This window comes from Episyrphus balteatus, chromosome 2, assembly GCF_945859705.1.
Source record: "Episyrphus balteatus chromosome 2, idEpiBalt1.1, whole genome shotgun sequence".
In the NCBI taxonomy this organism is placed as follows: domain Eukaryota; kingdom Metazoa; phylum Arthropoda; class Insecta; order Diptera; family Syrphidae; genus Episyrphus; species Episyrphus balteatus.
In genome coordinates, this window is record NC_079135.1 from 10,726,947 (window position 1) to 10,747,975 (window position 21,029).

Below are 21,029 nucleotides of genomic sequence, written 5' to 3' on the forward strand. Positions count from 1 at the left end.
GATTGCATGTTTGCAACGCGCTGAATATAGAGGAAATATATATTGATTTTGCCATAAGTAACATTCAGTTGGGGGGAATATGGTCTAAAAGAGAGGACTTAAATTATGGTTGAGCTCAATGAATTTCCATAGACCATGCGCTGCAGCCATAGAATCAAAGTAATCCGAAACTAATGGTTCCGAGTTTGAGAGATGCTATCAAAAAAGTTCAGTCTATAGGACATAACAACTGTACCATGAGCAGCAAGATAACTTCTAGAAAAGCTATTAGTTTTGTTTAAAAAAAAAAAAAATACTCTTCGATTGAGTTAGCATGATAAAAGAGAAGAAGTATTAAGTGTGCACATTTAAGTTTGCGGCAGTAGAAACTAGAAGCGATAAGTTTAATAAGTTGATTTTTGAATTATGATGAAACAGTGAATATACAGGGTGTCCCAAAAGTAATGGATCAAACGAAGTATGCTAATAGGGGATCTTAAGGGCTCTCAGAATTTGGTAACTTGTTCATCCCAAATCCTTACGGTTTTCGATTTAATGTAATTCTTGTGAAATTTCGAAAAATCTCGACTTTGCAACAGTATTTTGCTTCCTGCTGCCATTATTGATTTTTGTTTTTTACAATTCTTTTACTAAAACATTGACAAATAATTAGGAACAATTAATTAATCAAAATATTTTTTATTCCATAAGCCATTTCGATGCAAATTAACTAACAGTTTCAAGTTTTATAAAAAATAAATTTCTAACTTTTATTTGAGAGCAACACCGCAAAAAAAATTTCTATGGTGTGAGAATGGTTTATTATTTTAAAAAGTTGCCCTGTTATTGTAGTTTTCAAAAATGTATAAAAGTTTCCAAAGTTGCAGTTAGATCGCAAAATATTACAATTTGAATTCAACAAAACAGGGTTTTTCAAAGCAAAAATACAAACAAAAATTGAGGCTTTTGTTCAAAGAAAAATAAACAAATAACAGTTCGAGAAAATGTGTTTGTTTTGGTTGTTTTTTGCTCTGAGAAACCCTGTTTTGTTGAATTCAAATTGTAATATTTTGCGATCTAACTGCAACTTTGGAAACTTTTATACATTTTTGAAAACTACAATAACAGGGCAACTTTTTAAAATAATAAACCATTCTCACACCATAGAAATTTTTTTTGCGGTGTTGCTCTCAAATAAAAGTTAGAAATTTATTTTTTATAAAACTTGAAACTGTTAGTTAATTTGCATCGAAATGGCTTATGGAATAAAAAATATTTTGATTAATTAATTGTTCCTAATTATTTGTCAATGTTTTAGTAAAAGAATTGTAAAAAACAAAAATCAATAATGGCAGCAGGAAGCAAAATACTGTTGCAAAGTCGAGATTTTTCGAAATTTCACAAGAATTACATTAAATCGAAAACCGTAAGGATTTGGGATGAACAAGTTACCAAATTCTGAGAGCCCTTAAGATCCCCTATTAGCATACTTCGTTTGATCCATTACTTTTGGGACACCCTGTATAGTAGATTGGAAGTTTTAGATCAAATTCAGAAGTCTGGCACAAGTAGTGAGCAATAAATATTGTAATGAGAACTGGTTTAATTGAGTGTTTGGGAAGATTTACCGATGTTTAAGTCTTTCCACACCTGCAGGCAATATAAGGATATCGGTCAAGAGAGCATTTTTACAGTATTTATCGCTGATAACTTTATTTTAGATCAACAAACAGGTTTAAAGAAGTTTTATAGGATCCTTAAAGGAGTTTAATCAATCGTTAAAGAAGCTTCATACAAAGAAACTTTTAATTTAGTTTAAAATAAAAGAATCCTGTTCTAAATCAATGAATTAAATAACTTTTTTAGAAGTCTTACAGAAGCTAAACAGAATCATTAAAGAAGGTGGACAAAAAATAAGTTTCACACAGTTCTTTTTCTTCACAGATCTATATTCAGAATGTCATAAAAGAAAAAAAAAATATCAAGGGTGAAAATTGCATAGAGAAATTGTATAGAATCTTTGATGAAGCTTTATAGAAATTTTAAGGAAGCTTGGTTCATAATCAGTCAAAAGAATGAGATAGGCGATTTTTTCATCATATTTTGAACTTAAAATTAATTCATTGTCTTGTGACGATTATTAATTATTTATTAAAGTCATTGAAAAGTTCAATTTCAGACTTCTGTCTTCGAGAGATAAGATTTTGTCAGATTATCAAAATTATTATTTTAAAGCAATAAAAATTTCGTATACGTTTCCGCTATTCAATAGCTTTAAAGGCGGCTGATTCTATATCAGTAAAATCATGGAAGAAATAAAGAAATTATGATTCGCCTTCTAAATTTTTTCAAAAATCGAAAATTTTTAAAAATTAAAAGAAGCTTTACAGAATCGTTAAAGAAGCTTTTAAAGAGATTGACTTCTATTTTCCAGAGAAAATATTTTGCCACATATTCAAGTTGTTATTCATACTTTAAAATAGTTCACGTCGAAAGAAATTTATATAGGTACTTTCCGAATACCTAAAACCTACCTATCTAGTACGAAAGGTTTCAAATAATCGATAAGTGATCCAGCTGACAACTGGTACCAAAAAGTTGAAAGTCCTAACCAAACATTTTTTAGGTAATGACTCCTGAAAAATCACAAAATCAGCAACTTCCAAAAAAATATTATAAATGAAAAATACGACAAAGAATTGTACCGATTGGAAGGTACTATTTTAAAATTGGTAGCTGGTCCTGTAAAAGGAAAGTGCTAGCTAAATGATTGGTAGCAGCTGAAATTTTTTTCTTGTCAGAAAAAATCATCCAAAATATTAGAATTAGAATTGGTTACCGAAATATTGGTAATTTCGAACAAAAAATGGGTAGAACTTTCTGAAAAATCAGTGGAATAGAATTATTATCGAGGATTTAGTTGTTCTTATTTTTAACTTACAAAAGATTTAAATGGTAATAACTAAACCACTTCAAATTTAAAGATTTCTGTTATATAATCTTTTTTAAATACTTACATTATCCAAATGAATTTCCAACGGTGACGAAATGCTAGGTTTTCCCAAATACCAATCAACTGATGGGCTATATTCATCCAATAAACGTACCAAACGTGGAACATTCACATAATTGTCATCGTCAAAGTGGCAAAACCATCTGAAATTAAAAAAAAAATATTTAAATTAACTTAGTTCGTCAAACATCAGCATTTTGAAAAAAAAAAAAAAAAACATAATATTTCAAAAACTCAATTGAACCGAAAACAAATTTTAACAAAATGTCGTGCCTTATAATGACTCTGGATGAAATGCTTAAATTATCTTTGGGTACCAGCCCCCTAACCAATATTCAAGTTGCAATTCTTCACAGTTTCCTCAAAATTCTCATTCAAAAGTTAAATATTCAAACTGATTTTGTTGAAATCTCAGGAACAGAAGTTAAACATCTTCGAGAAATGATGTGTAAAGCTCATAATCCTTTGGTTGATTTTACAGTTTGTTCCGATGAAAAACTTAACCGTGATATCAATATTTACCAAATGGAAGAAGATATAAATAAATTGACAGAAATTGTAAACAAACTGGAAAGTGATTTGAAACAACATTTGGAAGCTATTGAACGCTGTAAACGACCTCCAGCTATGAATTGTCTTCAACTGAGAAGACCAAAAAATCGTCCATTACCGGAAGATGAGTCATTTAGTTCAGATTGTGAAGACTTGTGTACACCATGTGACGAAAAAAGTCTCATTGCTTGTGATCTTCTTCAAAACCAAACTTTTTTGAAGAAACTTATGCGTCGTATTACTTCGCCGGTTGTTGATCGTATTTTTGAATTTGAAACAATGATAAACATGCTAAATGAAAAGTTTCAAAATTTTTTGAACACAGCTCAGGATGAGTATCAAAAAGTTCCTCTAATCGAAGACTGTTTAAGAGAAACTAGATCTGTCAAAAAGCAACTCGATAAACAACATGAAGAGTTCATCGAAACAATGGAAGAAATTCAAGAAATGATGGATGGCAAATTAGACAAAATGCACATACCTGCTTTGAAGAAGTACATAAGTGATAAAATGTCAAATATAGAAAGAAAGTTGGAGGCAGTTATTCAGAAAGAACAATGTCCAAAAGCAGCTGGAGTCATTATGACCAATTTGCAATGCCTTTGTTGTACAACAAAAGTTTGTCAAAAAGATAAAGTCTATCCAGTTCCGCTTTTGGGTGATGTTAAACGCTTTAAAGTCAAGTCAACAAGTCATGATCCAAATTTTTGTATTCCTCAAGACCGACCTAGAGCGTGTGGTGGAGATCACACTGTAATTCGACCGAATGAAAAAACTCTCCAGAAATTGAATCTTCTTGAGGATTTCGGTGATCAAATGAACTTGCCTCATGATCTAACCAACAATGTTAAATATTTCAAAGGTCTTCACGGTCGAATGTATCGTCAGGGTCCCAAGACTGATATTTTGAAATAAATTTTCTCATCTTTTTTTTTTTTGTTTGTAATCTCTTCATTAAGCTCATGTTTCAGGCACTGGCAATGGCGTGACGATGGAAGACCGAATGCGATTTGTCGTTTTCAGAGGCTTCGTGATGCTGAAAAAAGATTTCGTATTCTCATTCGCTTTAGACTTTGTCTTCATGCGATCATTGAATATGCCTCATTTGAGCGACAAATCCGATTAACATTTTTTTTAGCACCCTTTCTTCGTCGTTTGTCTGTACTTCGATTGGCCTTGCATGCCTTTAACATGAACATAATTACAACAAAGACAAAAAAACAACCATTTTTCTGTCAACTTTTGGATTAAAATTTTTAAAAAGAGAGAAGCGTGATGATGTCAGAAGTTGTTGTTAACTTTTTATCATCTCTTTGTTTCTTTACTCAATTCAACCAAAAACGAACAGCAAAATATTTTCATTTTGCAATCGAAAGTCCTTTCGGCAATTCTTATTCGATTTTGACAGTTTTTAATTGAAATTTATTATTTACTGAAGGAATATTGGTGAACGCACAAAGTACTATCAAATTGGATATTTGTGTTTTGAGAGATGAATTCGAACAGAATTTATGACACATTCAGGCAACAGTCAGTATCATGATTAATTTTTCGTTTTTTTTTTTCTTCGATTTGGTGGTAGATTTTTGCATCGAGTGAATGATATGTGAAAGAGATATTTTCAATTTGTAAATTTTCGGTTTGCATAGAATTGCAATTTGCAATCATTTAATATGTTTTTGGGATAAAAGCACACAAATAGATGGTTGCAATAATGAAATATCATTCAAAGAAATATTTTCACTGGCAAAAACTCAACAATTTGTATGAAAGAGATTATGGTTACCATGTTTTCAATATTTATAATCGATAGTTTTCAGTAAACAAAGTTTTAATCTTTCGTTAAGCTTTTACATAATATTTTTAGTAAAAAAAAGTGGTATTAACTTCAATACCTTTGTATGTTAGGCCATGCGTCAAAAATCCAAAATTAAAAAAATTACGAAACAGTAATTTTTGTTTGCATTTCTGCCTTGAAAGACTAATTTTTGTTTAAAACACTGATTACAGTTTAAAGCTTAATAAGTTTGTCTACAATTTAAGACCAATGACCATGTGTTTGAAGTCAATACTTTCTAAAATGTTTTTGTCCAAAGTTTGTAATTTTTTTTTGTAAAAACGATTATTTCGATTTTCGATTCTGAATTTTTTGTTGTTGTGAAAAATACTAATTCTACACAGGGCCGTCTTTAACTATCTTGGGGCCCTTGGGCACACAAGAATTTGGGGCCCTTTTGGAAAGTAAAATAAGTACAATGGTTGGCTAAAAGGCAATGGTTGGTTATAAAGGGGTGCAAGTATATCGTTCCATATAAAGTACCTAGTGTCTTTATTATTGGCAGGGGGTGTCAATAATACGTGCATTGAGACATCAAACGTTGCCACTGCCAATAATTGTACATTTTATATTGCCAATAATTATACCGTGTATCCGTTATAAGTTTCAGTTTGAAGAATTGGAAAAAAAGAGCTCAAACGGATTGATAGATTTGCTAAAAACTCGGTACAAACTATTTGTACGTGATTTCCAAGACCCGTTATTTTATTTTAATGTCTCCTTTTTAACGTATATATCCAATGTAAAGTTTTCGAGATATTTCTCAAAAACGGATAACGATTTTGCTTTGAAAAAAATCCATGTAATGCTGCAAATAAAGTCGCACTTTTGATAAAAGAAAAATGTTTTTGGACCGTTATTAACGGTACCTTTTGCCATCAAAACGATTTGTTAATGTAAACGACACAACCGATTTCAATAAAAATTTTGACATAAAAAGGTTTATACTAATATTAAAATTAAGAAAAGTTAAAAAAAAATATTTTTGGATTAAAAAAAAAAATTTTTTTTTTTTTTGAAAAACAATTTTTTTTTTAAAGTTATTTAATGAACTTAAAATACGAGAGCAATTCGCAATTCAAATTAAAAAATGTTTGGGGGTGCCAACCATTGTACCATGGCGTTTTCCATTGAACCAAAACATTGATGTACCGTCGATGAGCCGGCAATAGTTTTTTCTTAAACGTTTTCCAACGGAAAAAGTATTGATGTTTTTTTTTTTTTGCCGACGAATTGATTCTTTTTTCGTCTTTTAATACGAATCTACACATATTTTTACACTAATTTTAGCACGCACTACAAATTTGACAGTTTTGCAAACCTCAAACGAAATTATTATTTAATGAAAAAGAAAGTGGAAGAGAATTCGTTGTTTTTATTAATAAATAAATAATCTTACCTTCAGTGAAAAAAAAAAGATATTTTTCTTGTTTTTTGAAAATATTGTCTTATTTTTTTGAAAATATGAATTTGGGTTTGGTCGTTTGGATTTAAATTTTAACCGCATACGACGCCACATAATTTGTTTTCATTTTGAAAACATATATTTTCCGTATAGGTGTAGAAAAAACGTTATTTGGTTGCCATATAAAAACTAAAATTTTTGTTAGATGGTCTGCCCGCCAAAAATGTTTTGAGAATAAATGTGTGAGTGAAATTTTCGTTCCTTCGGGGCCCCCCTCATAATGGGGGCCCTGGGCACGGGCCCTGTGTGCCCTTATGGTAAAGACGGCATTGATTCTACATTAAAATGGTGAAAGCTGTTAAAAGTTTATAGAACAAATGAACCAAAAAACGAGACTATCAGTTTTTTGTAGATTTTAGGCTTTAACAGTTAATAGTAGATTGTGAAAGGTTAATCGATTGGTATAAAATTGGTCTAATGGAGCATATTCTCTGATGACATCGCTTAAAATATTTTTTTTTGTACTCTGTGTAAAAGTTCATCATTTTTAACTCCTCTCTTATTGACACTCACTTGATTATACCAATCAGTCGCACTAGAGCGTTTGAATAAAAAATTTGATATGAAACAAAGTTTCATTTTTCTTCATTTTTTTCCATTAATTTAAAACAAAAATCCATTACTTTAGATTTTTTTGTTTTATACCAATCTGAAAGAATTAATGAATGGTCTAATATAGTGCATTAATTGGAAAAATGGACTACCCACAACCCAAATACTGTATTGTCATCTCATGACGTAAAAAATAAATGTAAGTAAAAAAGTTATTGGTAAAAATTTAATTTATAAATTGGTCTAAAAATTTTAATTTATTTCTTTACCAATCATCAAGATGAAAAAAGACTTAAGAGTGAACGTTTTTTCATTTGACTAAAGTAAGATTTTGTATTGAACAAAAAAACCTCATAAGACTTAAACAAAACAAAAATCAATAAATAAACTTTAAGCTGCCAAGTCCATTTATCTTTCAAATTTTTTTTATTTTTTACCTGACAAATCTAAGCCGCAATCATTTAAACACTTTACTTTTGTATTCGTTTTGTAAAAGTTTCACCACTCTACCGCCTTTGATCTGTCATAAATTTGCGAACAAAAAACTGCCCACATTCCGACTTGCTGTATGTTGTAAGATTTTTACTTATTTTTTTGTATCTGTTTCAAACGCCTTTTTTTTAAATGACTGTCCGAGGCACAAAGTGTTGTGATCTAAATTCGCAAACGTTGCACACTCTCTAATATTATTCCAATTATCCCCCAGGTAAGGTAAAAACATGAAATATATGACACTCTCGAGGTAATCATCTCGGACATCAATTAAAAACATAAATAATTTCCAAAGCAATTTTATAAGAAACTATGAAGGAAGTGACTGCAACAACCAGCAGCAAAACGGTGGCTCGCAAACAACAACAACACATTCAAAGCAATTGAGTGTAAAACAAGCGCACTTCCACTGCGCATGTGCACCATTCGCACAAAAAAAAGTCCAGTTTTAGTTCAGTGGTCATATATTTTGAAGCTCCAACAGCAGCAGCCAGCAACAAACAGCACTTCTTGTATAATTATTAGTTCCATGACAGATAATGACCCCTCGTTGCACCACCACCGTGCAACACACCTGATTTTATATTTTTTTGCAGCGATTTTATTTTTATGATTGGAGTTCTGGTTTTAAGACCACAAAACTGTCAGTCTTGCCAGGTATAGCAGAGAGCAGTGGTTTGGCATCTCCCGAGTAATAATATTATGTTGCACTTACAAGTTGCAAGCAGCCATACATAAAGGCTGAATGCACTCATTCTGTTTAGTACGTACATCGACCGACCGGTGGTGCAGTGGTGTCGTAAATTCTCAACTTGCAAGCAATGTAATTACAATTTTTATGCGTTTCGCTTTACAAGAGCACAAAACTGCGCGAATTCCAGAACTCGATCTGTCTCTCCCGTATAGACTGCATAGATACAAATAATATGGTAGCCTCCCTGAGACTAAAATGCATCTTCTTCGTTTCATAGAACGGATATCAGTGGCAGCCGCAATTTTTAAGGGGCTGGGGATAGGGGCAACTCTGTGGACCGCAGGATGACATTGGACTAATTGGAAATTACGAGTTGAACTATCATCTTGGAGACGCGACGACGCATTTGTGTCGACGACGTTGATTGTATATAAATTGCAATGGATGCAAGTCTTGATGATTCTCTAGGCCTCCCCTTAGGGTGCCAAGATAGAATGCAACAAACTATAGCAATGGCGGCAATGTCTTTCCCTCTGCCTGTGATTAATACTCTGGAACAAGTTGGAAGAATTCAAATGACTTGCCATTGCCAGTCGTAAATCTAGAGCGTTTCTTTTTTGATGAGATTGAGGGTTTTTTGTTGTTATGCGTGGTGGACAGATGGAAAAACTTTTTATTTTTTAAGGTTAATGAATCTTTAAGAACACAATTTAAAATCTTAAGTCTCTCTCGGAGATTCACTTAGTCAGTTCCGCAGCTGGATATCAATACAATTTTAGAATTTTTCTTCATTTCTTTTATTTTATTGTAAATGATGAAAATTTGTTATGAGTTGATTATGATTAATTATTTCAGGTGCGATGTGGGTGTCTTTTTTTTGTGGTGAAGCTTGGACCTATTTATGTACATTTTTGGAGGCACACCTTGTGAACCGTCAAAGCTGAAAACAAATTGGTTTTTGAGTTATTTGTGAGGCTTTGTTGTCTGGGTTTTTTTTTGTTGTTGTTTTTGGTTTGTTTTGTAAAGTATAAATGAAGTTCTCATGAGGTTTATTGTGTTTATGTGGATTGTCATACTAATCCCCTCATGTAAATGAAATAAAACATAATTTATCTTGTTTTAAATGAATCCAAGACAAGACCAACAACGGTGTGATATATTAACTCAACTTACGGTTCAATTCATTTCTTTTGAACAAAAAAACGGTTTGTTTTTGTTATACCTACCATCGTTGTTGTCGTTTGTGGTAAAACCTTTGAAAAATATTACTAGCCAGAGTGAGAGGAATATGGTAGTTATTAAAATAGTTTTTCAAAACATCATCTAAATTCTTTAAAAAGGCACAAAGATAATAAACAAATAACAAAAATTAGGTCATTAACTTTAGCGAAACACCCACTTCCAGTTTATATGCAAATAATTTGTGGGTAATTAGTAAGACCAATTTGGAATTTGCTGCCCTTTCATTATTTTTAAACACTTCGCTCACTTCATGAGAAACTTAACGAAAAAATTTGTCTCTATAAGCGCTAACTTTATTTCTAGAGCAACTAATTGGTATAAACAAACCGCCTCTGATTTAAGTCTTGAAAATTAATAACTTGCACATGCACGTACTTGACGTGAATAATTTTGTAATATTAATGTGTGATATCTACATTTAGACCAGTTTATAGCAATGATTTAAACACTCTGTTTTTGTGCTGTGGCCAGTACAATTTGCACGTTCATCAGTTTATAACTCATGCAACTACACTATTACCCAAAAACTGGAAAATTAGTTCAAGGATTGGTATAAAATTAAGTATAATGTGAAAACAGATAAATTTCAAATTAAATAAGATTATAAAACTGTGATGTTCAAAAATATGCAAAACCAACTGAAACTTTGTCAAATTTTCAAATTTATCGATTAGTCTATTAAAATTGAATGGTATAAATAAGTTATTGACCATAGCAAAATCTTGAAAATGAATTGATTTTAGCTAACACAAATGGTTCTATATATGTATAAGAACCGCATTTTATACCATTCATGGGAAAATAAAAGCAATCACCTTCATTTCTTCGCAAAGGTATCATAATAGATTAATTTTTATTTTTATCTAGTCCCCCAATCACAATTGAATAATGAAGAAGAACAACAGGAAAAAAATAATTTTTTTTACCAATAGATTGGTATAAAAAATGAAATACACCAAATTGTGAAAATTTACTTCAGTTAAAAAAAATTACATAATAAAAGAAAATTATATGAAAGGAGAATCAATTTTCTATTAAATTTTTCGAATTAGACTGATTGTTATAAAAACATTATCCTAGTGAGACTGATTGGTATAAATAATTTTCTGCAGTGTTAAAATCAAATTATAATTTACAGTGAATGCGGGTAGGGTACCTGCATTAGACCAATTTTATACCAATCAAGAGAAAATTGTATTAACTTGTGTATTGATGAGTCTAAACTCGTTCATAAAACAAAATAAAAATAATTAGAAGTTCTTTTCTTAAAAATCGAACCATTAATCGTAAGGGACCGACCACTTTAGCTCACGAAAACCCTTAAACATTATTATTATTTTACACCAATGTTTTCTATTTGATGCTTTTAATGTTAAAATGCTTTTGAAAGTAAACTAAAGTTGTTTTTTTCTTTCTAAGATTAAATCAATTTATTGTCTTTAAACATTCTAATCTTAATACTCTAATCTAATTGGTCTTCAGTTTCAAGCCTGTTTTCAAATAAGAATTCCATTTTAATGTGTTTACCAATAAATTTTCAATCGTTTCAATCGATTTTTTTTTTTGTATTTCTAAACTGATTTCCCATTAAAAGTAAACATGTTTCCTTAACATTCCAATGAACTATAACTAATCAAATTTGGCAAAACACTTAATTAGCTTTTTTATCAGAGACTTATTTATACGAACCAATCCATAGCAAACTCTATAATAAAACTAAGGTAATCTCAAGAAATCAACTATTTTTTTTTTTTTTAATCACTTTAAATGTTCCACTACAATCATCATTTGAAGCCATCAGCGCGATCATTCAAATGCCAATATAAAATACCAAACATGTTCGAGGTTTCACCTTTAATGGGCTTCATTAAGGCTCCTGAACTGAACCCGCCAGCTTTTGGCTTTGTGTTGTTGGCTTTTCAACAAGAGTGTTACAAAATAAATCCACAAAATTACGGCCATCAGTTTGTATTTATATCTTAATTGCCGTGCAGAGAGAGAGAAAAAACACAGAGAGGGCTCTGTCTATGTAATGAAGTATGCAGCTGACCGCGACTCTAGGAATCTATGGGTAGAAAAAGTCCTTTACTACATCCCACGATCGCCATCACAATCACAATCATCATCATCATCATCAAGCCTTTGCAAGTCTTATAGGACTACGGACGTTAACGGTGGCGATAGAAATCCTACACACTGCTTCGCTGCATGCATATTAATCTGGCATTTTATTGCTACCATTGCTCTGCCAGCGAGTGTAATTATTTTCTCCACAAGATCTGTCGAACTATTTGCAATCGATTTAGTCTCACAGAGAGTCCAATCGACTCGAGAGGAAGAAAAACCACAGAGTTAGTAATTATTTTCCAGAATTTATTACCCGTCGAGCAATAATTAAAACATTTCACTCTGAATTTGCAAAATCAACGATCGTCGCAAAAGATTGCCATCATTAAGTACCGAAGAAATGACTGTTGCATGCAGTAAAAAATTGTACATGTAACCCAACAGGAGTGCGCTGCATATCCTTAAATTTATTCATATTAATTATATGAGAGTCAGCAAAAACAGTTTGTTATTATTTTTTATTCTTCATCAAAAATTATGACAAAGTGGAAAAGAAAAAAAAAAAAAAAAAAGCAGCCAGGTTACTTTAGTTTGACATGCGGACGCATATAACAAAATTTGCATGATCACTTTGGCAGAGCGTGTTTGTTCACTTTTAGTTCGTTATTAATCCGCAGACAAATTCTGACATTCCACTACATACAGAAACTCGTCGTACTCGTACATACATAAAAATACATTTTACTTAATTGAGTAGTTCCATTTACTGATTGACAGTTTATTCAACAGATAAGTTAATGGACTGAGTGTGGTTCAGCGCGAATCATGTTTCTTGATGTTTAACGATCCGCCTTTTTTGATAAAAGTGTAATGGTAGATTGACATAACCAACAACAACAACTACTAAATATTTAAGCAAAAACATCACTTAAAAGTACGATTTTAATCGTGCAAAAATCTGACAAGTGGATTTTTTTGACTGTGATGGAATTTTGACACATTTTGTTGGAACGACCGACGAGATTATCGTTAAATTAAATCACAACTCTGGGCATCGTCATCGTGATGAGGTCGATCGTTGTGGATGATCGCAGTGGACTGACTATCCATGTTTTATTTACAGAGAAAAATAAAATGATCAAAAGTTTGCGATACGAATTCTAAGTGCAGGTGAATGAGCTTCAAACTTGGATTGTGTTCATCATTCAAAATTATATCAAAGTTTCAAGGATTAAAAAAAATTAAGTAACTCCTTTTTACTCCTTGACATTAAGTTTGATTTTATAAAAATTGTGAAAGTAAGCTGTGTTTTGTTTACTATTCAGTTAAAAGAAACTGTTTAATGGTTGCAATTGGGCGCCAGTTAAGATTTTGTATGGTTTTTACTACCTTATAATACAAGAATTTGAGAGTAAAAGGAGAAAACTTTAATTCACTTGTCAATCAGTCGTTCTGTTTTTTGCTTCAGTTGGGAGCCAGTTAACACTTAAACGGTTCAAAGTTACCAAGAACGAAATGTTAGTTATTTTTTTACTAAATATTTTTAGTATTCCTTCTTGAGAGTAAATTCTGAGAAACATTTCAACTGAAAGAATATGGTTTGTAAATTTTATAGTTTCAGTTGGGCGCCAGTCAAGATTTCGTTGCTAGGAAAAATAGGTATTTGAAATGAGAATTAAGCTTGCTATGAAATTATTGTGATTATGATCCACAATATTCTACCTTTTATCTTGATAATTTGCCTGATTCACTGCTGTCGTATTTTGTGTCATGTTGTTTTAGGATCTCCAGTTACAAAAAAAAAAAAATTGTTTAGAGAATATTCCATAAATTTATTACTTTTGATGGTAATTTTAGAAAACATTTCGAGCGGAGGGGTCAAAAACTGAGGTTTCCGTTGGGCGCCAATTAACCTATGAGATTAACTTCGTGTCATCTTATGTTCTGGAAGTACTTGAAACGTTAATTAATGTGATTGGAGAATTAGTTCGTGTTAAGTTTTCAGTTGGGCGCCAGTTAAGATATTGTTTTGCTTTGATTGAGCACAAAAATAATGAACCAATTAAGGTTTTTCACATAAAAATGCCTTTCTATACCTACTTCTTTTAAAGCTGTCCCCTAGATTACTCATTAATTTCCTCATTTGCAAAAGTACATAATATACAAAAACCTCACTTTCCTAGTTTTCATTTATAAAAACCTTACCAATGCTTCGTCTAATTGAAACAAAAATTTGTTGAAATTCAAAATAGCTGACATCAGAGAGTGAAAATATGTAGCCCGCCTACCAAGAACTGCGGGACACTTTTAGTTCCGTCATTTGGGACCACAAATTGTTTACCTTTAGAGCACTGCAGGCTTTGTTATTTTTTTTTTTTTATTTTTTGTTTTTCATCTTTGCTTTGAACCACACGGAACCAAAAGTGCAAACCAAAGAGACCACCAACTTGATTGTCTGTTTGCAGCCTGTATCGCCGGTGTCGCCAGTTGCCACTATACCGATATGGCTGCAAGCTTTAGGAGGAGTTTTTGTTTGCTCTGATTGAGGGAGGGTATCCACTATGCATGGAGTCTCCACGTCGTCATTGTTGGTGTCGACGTTGTCGCCGCTGCCAAGATCGAAAGGAACAGTTCCACGGAGCTGTGCTGTGTGTGTTTCGGCTGAATGTTGCCGCAAATGGAACTTAATTAATGGTGGGTGTGAATGTTTGATTCAGCCCAACTGCTGCTGCTCTATTTGGCTTCAGGAATGGACTGCTTTTTTTGAAGTTAAAAAATACCAAAAACAGTTGGTGGATGCTGCAATTGACTCGCAGCGTCTACTGAGTAAATGGTGCATAGTTGTAAGCTGTCATTCGAATGTCGGAGATCGCATATCTTTTAGCCTGAAAGGGAAAAACACATTTGCCACACCATACACACAAGCTATTTAATATTTTCGCAATCCAACTTCTGGGAACTACTATCATCGATTTTTGGCCATAAAGCAGGAATATCTAGACCTCAGACCCACGTTTGCCAAAAGACGCAAAATGGAATTTTATTATTATGATGAATGGTTGTTGTGTATATGTGTGTGTTTGCATGCGTTTTGCATCATTCTGCATCGTAACAAACTTTCATAATGAAACACAACATCCGAACGCAATCCATTAGCGTTTTAGGCCATATATACATTGATTAAAGTAGAGGCATCCCAGATCACAAAGAGTGCACTAAATTTTACGGTCCATCTCCGACAGAAAAGATATTCTCCTGCATAAATTATATTTTTACGATGACGCATTTAAGAGAGATAGATGGAGTGTCGGATGCTGGATATTGGTTAAATACAAAGGCCAATATATTTCCTCGATATACTCTGCACCTTTTAGGTCCAAGAAAGAGGTTTAGGTTTGCCGTATTCAACTGGTGGAGTTAATAAATTTACATTCCATCAAGAGTGAACGCAATAATTCAAAAAATCATTTCGGACGATCGTAAAAATGAGTCTCAAATGGGTTTGGCCAAAAGAATAATATCAAAAGATATATGATGGTATATGTCTAGAGGAGACTGACCTTTGTGTTAACGTTCGGTATAAAATAAAGCTCTAATTTTTTTTTAACGATAATGCTTGAACGTACTTTGGAGATTAGTTGACCGATTGAGAGTTAATGGAAATATTCTTTTTTGTTACATTTTAATTGTAATCCAATCATATCATAAATTTAAATCTAAAAAAAACAAACAAATTTTACTTCTTATTGAAAACCTAAAAAAATCTTAACTGGCGCCCAACAGAAACCTTCAAATTCACAATCAGTATTCCTTTTTTCGAGTCTAAATGAAATCTTGAATTTTGTTTAAAACAAAGAAGAGGAAGAAAAAAATTAAAGCAAAACCACTTTTTTTCTTGTTAATAATCAGAAAAAGTCTAAACTGGCGCCCAACGTAAGACTTATTGAAATGATATAATAAATATCATAAATTTAAATCTAAAAAAAAAAACTAATTTTACTTCTTACTGAAAACCTAAAAAAATCTTAACTGGCGCCCAACAGAAACCTTCACATTCACAATCAATATTCCTTTCTTCGAGTCTAAATGAAATCTTGAATTTTGTTTTTAAGACAGAAGAGGAAGAAAAAAATTAAAGCAAAACCACTTTTTTTTCTTGTTAATAATCAGAAAAAGTCTTAACTGGCGCCCAACGTAAGACTTATTGAAATGAACTTGTCTTGTATACTTGTACATTCTGTTAAAATACTCAATTTTTAATACCCTCCATGACTCATTCTCAACAACAACATCAAGAACAAACATAAAATTTAAATGAAAACGCCCTATTCATCAACTTTTTAATCATCATCTTCATCATCAAAACTGGGCCTAAATAGAGATTTATTACTCAAAAGCAAAAAAAAATTTAACTAACTTTCTACTTCACTCATCCAGCTATAGTAGGTAGTCATCACTCTTGTTCGTTTTTATCTTTTTTTCATTATTTCTTTTGGTTCTATAATAATAAATTCCATAAAAATTACCATCAATTAAAATGAGGGACAAAGAAACTTAACCCCAATTTGTGTGATGGTGAAAATAATTTTCAATTGAAAAGTATTCAAACATAAGACTCTTTAAGAGACGCATTCTGTCAGCACCATTATTTTTAATTCGCAATCAAACACCACCAACAAACACATAATGACATCATCATCCTTTTTCTTCTTCTAAACTATTGTGTGGCATTTAATTACTTTGAATTTTTACTTGCATCTGATTAAATCGAGTACCAAGCATATTATCATCTTCTTGGATCCTGGATCACTCACTTAGAATTTCAATAACAATGGAACATATGGTCGAAATTCTTAAGTTTTATAACCATGAGTTGAGTGTGTGTCATTTGATATGGATCTGATATTTCATTTCAAGCAAGAGTGAGTGAGAGGGAGATAGAATGCCAACTTAACCATTTAGTCGCATCACTTGTCAAATGTGTACACAAGTAAAATTTGAAAGATAAATAAAAGATTCTGAGTATATGTATTTTTGTCGTCTTTGGAACGTAACTTGTAGAGCGCCCTCAAAATTTGCCAACATCATCGCATCGTCTTCGATGCAAATAAGAAAAGAAGGCGGGCATCCACACAGCTTCCTTGCTCGGCTCGAAATATGTATTGTAATCGAATACTGGCGATGTCATTCAATTTTTGCGTGCACACTTTTTGTCCGCCAGCATCAACGTTGTCTTCCTCGTTGCCGTCGACAGTGGGTTAATTCATTGTAAAACATGACGAAAATCTTTACAGAAATGGTATATTACTAGTTACTACCTTTTGTTTTAGATCTGCAACTTGTTGGAAAATACGGTGTATTAAATATAGTTGCGTTCCACAACCTCAGATTTTTTTACAAAATTAATTGAATACCTTCCACAATCTTTTTCGGGTGAAATATAGAGTTTTTTAGCTTAAGCGAGGTTTTACATGTCTCAGAGAATTATTTTGGTATCAACAAAAAGTGTGGAACTTAAGGTTAAACATTTTTCATCTTCAATTTTCTATGAAATTTCATTGAGACTATTTTGTGGAACGTATTTTTCTAAATTTCACTATAAGAATTAAGACCGAAAATAATTGAGAATTTAAATTACTTTTGTCCTATTGCTTCGTTTTCAAGAAAACAAACAAATGAATGCGTTCCACAAGATTTCACCGAAAAACTGTGGAATGCACTTGGCTTCAAAGTAAAGTCTTTACTTAACTTATAAGGAAAATCTATTACCGATGCTATTTTTACTCTCAACAAGCCCACTGTGCACTCTGTACCATCATCATTGTTCCAAACAATAACTCTCTTGATCTGTATAGTGCGGGTGTTGATACTTTTTTTGGTCTGTTCCAATGATATAGACCGACCATTCTGCACGAAGGCCGCTTACAAAAAAAAAAAAAAAGACGAATAAAACTTAAACATTTTGGTATTGAATTTCATTTTGTAATCAATAGAAACTGCTGCTAGGCAAACGATATAAAGAACTTTTCTCTCTTTCTCACTCCTTCTCTTGTCCTTCTTTTGATAAAAAAAAAGAGAATAGAAAAAGTAACTATAAGGAGATTAAATGTACTACGTATCCATTATTTCTTTGAATCCTTATCAAAAGCCATCAATCTTGTTGGCCATCGGCATTTTGCTTGTCGTTTTTGTCTCCTTCCTTCGACACAGCACCGTTTTTCATCACCATTTGCCACCTTCTCTCTTTCAATCGATGCACCACTTTTCATTATTCTTCTCCCAACTTCAACTACAACAACCAACTTCCAAGTAAGATACTCTCGCTTGTTGAAAGCTTTATTCGTGAGTAAGTAATTAGGGAAATTTTAATTGAAATTTTTCGTTTCATTTTGTCCGAAAGGAAGATTTTCCGCTTTAGATTTTTTTCATTATACAAAATTTCTTCTTCAAGTTTGTCACGACAACTTTTTACTTTTCTTTGTGTGTGTTTGCATACAGTTCAAAGTAGAAGTTTTAGTTAGGAGAGTCGATATAGTGTAACAGTTGAAGATCGAAAGAAGAAGAATTACATGAAATCCAACTGTCAATTGCAGAAAACATGGCCATCTATCTTTTCTGAGTATCAAAGGGGTCTCTAGTGTCCCCGAGTGCATGTCATACTGTCAATTTGGTTCATTTCATCGAACATAAAAAAGAACTTTAATTTGTTTGTGTTGTTGTTGTTACTCATTTTTTTATTTTTATTAAACCTGTTCTTGTTTTGAAATGTGTGTTAACAAATAAAAAGTGTCATTATGATCACTGAACAGAGCTACTGGGCTTATCAGAACATGGGGACTTGGACAAATATCATTGCAGTGTTTTTGGACAGTTTTAGTGTTTTTACCGACTTCCAAAAAGGAGGAGGTATTCAATTTTTTGTGTTTGTTACCTCATAACTTTGGACTGAGTGAACCAATTTTGATAATTCTTTTTGTGTTAGAAAGCTGGTGGCTGCTATGTGGTCTCATTTCAATTGCGTTCAGTTCTGGCCATAGGAACTATTAGAAAAACCATAAAAGTCGTTTTTGTTTTTTGATAAAAATGATTATTCCTTCAATCTTTTTTACTGATTTCGTGGACCGTAAGATAAAAGTGAATAAGCTTGCAGTCAATAAAATTACAGTCAATAAGTCTCCGGCCAAAAAGTCTGCAGTACCTAAAATTACTGTAAGCGCTTATTTTTTGTGCTTAGTTTTTTTTTAATCAGTGATAAAGTTAAAAGAAGATGTTTTCTTAATTTCATTTGACTCTTTCAAGATTATCTAATGCTCACGTTGACTCCAGTAACTTCTGGTTCCAGAACAGTGCTAAATCACTCTTAACTGGACACATTAGGTCTATGCTTATGCCTTCTGCCCACATGAATCATTCCATTAACTTATCTAGATTTTCAACAAAATCAAACGAAAAATAAACAAACTAGCTGAAAAAACCATTGATTGTCTTCATTAATTTCAATACTGATTTTCTAGTAATTTATAGACTCCAAATGTCTCCGGACAATCTTCACACTTCCTCGTCTTCTTCTTCCACTAAACAATCTTGTTTTCTTCATCTCTCTATTAGCATCGAGAAATATAAATATATTTATCATGACTTGTTAACTGGGCTTCCATCCATCCATAAAGGCAATATATCTTACATACAACAACAACAAGACCTTATGTTTATATACATTTTGTGTCTGCTCCAAATCTTTGAAAAACACTCTTGGAAAACATATGTAATTTGTAAATGATGGAGACACGAAGTACAATTCAATTGAAGTGCCACTACAGATAATGATCGTTTAACTACCGAAATACAAAACGACATTTTAGAGAGAGAGAGAGAGAAAGAGAGAGGTGGAAAACAGCTAGTAACACCAAGAGGCACGACGACGACCGACAACCAAGTAGACGACAACCACAAGATAAACAGCTTTAAGGCTCCAGTAAGCCTCTACAAATCGACAATGACGCCGCCAGTCACTGCTGGCTGGGAGGTAGCGAACTAGTTTTCGTTGAGCCCGAACTCACACACAATTTCCAATTCAATACGATAATTGAGATACACTGCACCGGCATTACCTAAATCCTCTTCGGGAAGACAGTCTGTAAACGTAGATTCATTTCGACAAACTCACAATGAAAGCACACACACACAACCTCTCTGAAGAACCCGACTTACATATTGGGGGGGCTTGAGTTTGGACATTTTGAATTATTAGCGCCTTCGGAGTAATTCCAAGTGAATCATGGTGAGTTTGGAGCTGTGTGACAACACGGTCGCAGAGCGGGCATGTTAATTAAGTGCATCGTTCAGGGAATAGAAGGAAGTTCAAAACCTGTTGACGGTGCAAGAGGTCGAAAAATTTCAAGTACTAGTGTTCTGGATTCTTATCCCCATTTTTCTCTTTCACCAAGAAGAAGAAGCCTGCTGTCACCCTGCACAATCAGAATAAATTACTCTGACAGAAAAGTTGTTGGTATTGAAGAATGAAAAGAGTAGAAAAAAACCATAGTGGCACACTTAGAAGTCCAGAGTAAAACCTGGGGGGCTAAATTTTTACAGGAAGTTCTTCTAGCGAGCACGGGAAATGGAGGAGTTTCCTTCATTCACTTTTTTTTTTTTTTTTTTTTTTTTCATTCTTTAGCTTGGTTTGATTTTTTCTTTTCTTCTGCACTCTCTGGTGCACATTGTTTTCGCAATGCAAATGCAAATAATTGGAGCATCCGGTGGTTGTGATTAGAAGGAAGTGCGGTGGACTTTATTATAGAGTGGAGGCTCTTTAATGGAACATCTTTTTTTTTAGCTGCGATGCTCTTTCACTATGCAAACCTACCTACTCTCAACTACTTGTTGCAGCAGCAGCAGGGTTTTGTGTGTGATTTGATGAGGGTTTTTGCAGTGTTTTGGTATAGTTTATGATCATAATCATCATCATTTTGCATGCTGAGTGAATTCTGGATTAAATAAATCACAAATTATTTTTCTCTATTTTTTTTTGTTTGTTTGATTATGAAGTTCTTCCGGTTTTAATAATTTTTTTTGTTTTATTATTTGTATAATTGTGTCGGGGGTAAGGTATACTATTTCATCAGTGATTGTTGGA

The 21,029-nt window shown here is 32.6% G+C and overlaps 2 protein-coding genes across 2 annotated transcripts in view; one reads left to right on the plus strand and one right to left on the minus strand.

Moving 5' to 3' along the window:
* Positions 1-21,029, minus strand: part of LOC129911313 (fringe glycosyltransferase) — a 129,333-nt gene that overhangs the window by 4,339 nt on the left and 103,965 nt on the right. The window contains exon 5 of the mRNA XM_055989066.1: positions 2,997-3,135. Within this exon, the coding sequence (XP_055845041.1) occupies positions 2,997-3,135 (139 nt within the window). The remainder of the gene's footprint in view (positions 1-2,996; positions 3,136-21,029) is intronic.
* On the plus strand, positions 3,218-4,474 carry LOC129911314 (uncharacterized). The gene has a single exon (XM_055989067.1). The coding sequence runs from the start codon at positions 3,257-3,259 to the stop codon at positions 4,457-4,459; it is 1,203 nt and encodes a 400-aa protein (XP_055845042.1). The 5' UTR covers positions 3,218-3,256; the 3' UTR covers positions 4,460-4,474.

Excerpts from the sequence above, each read along its gene's own strand:
- LOC129911314 (XM_055989067.1), top strand. The coding sequence starts at position 3,257 with ATGTCGTGCCTTATAATGACTCTGGATGAAATGCTTAAATTATCTTTG.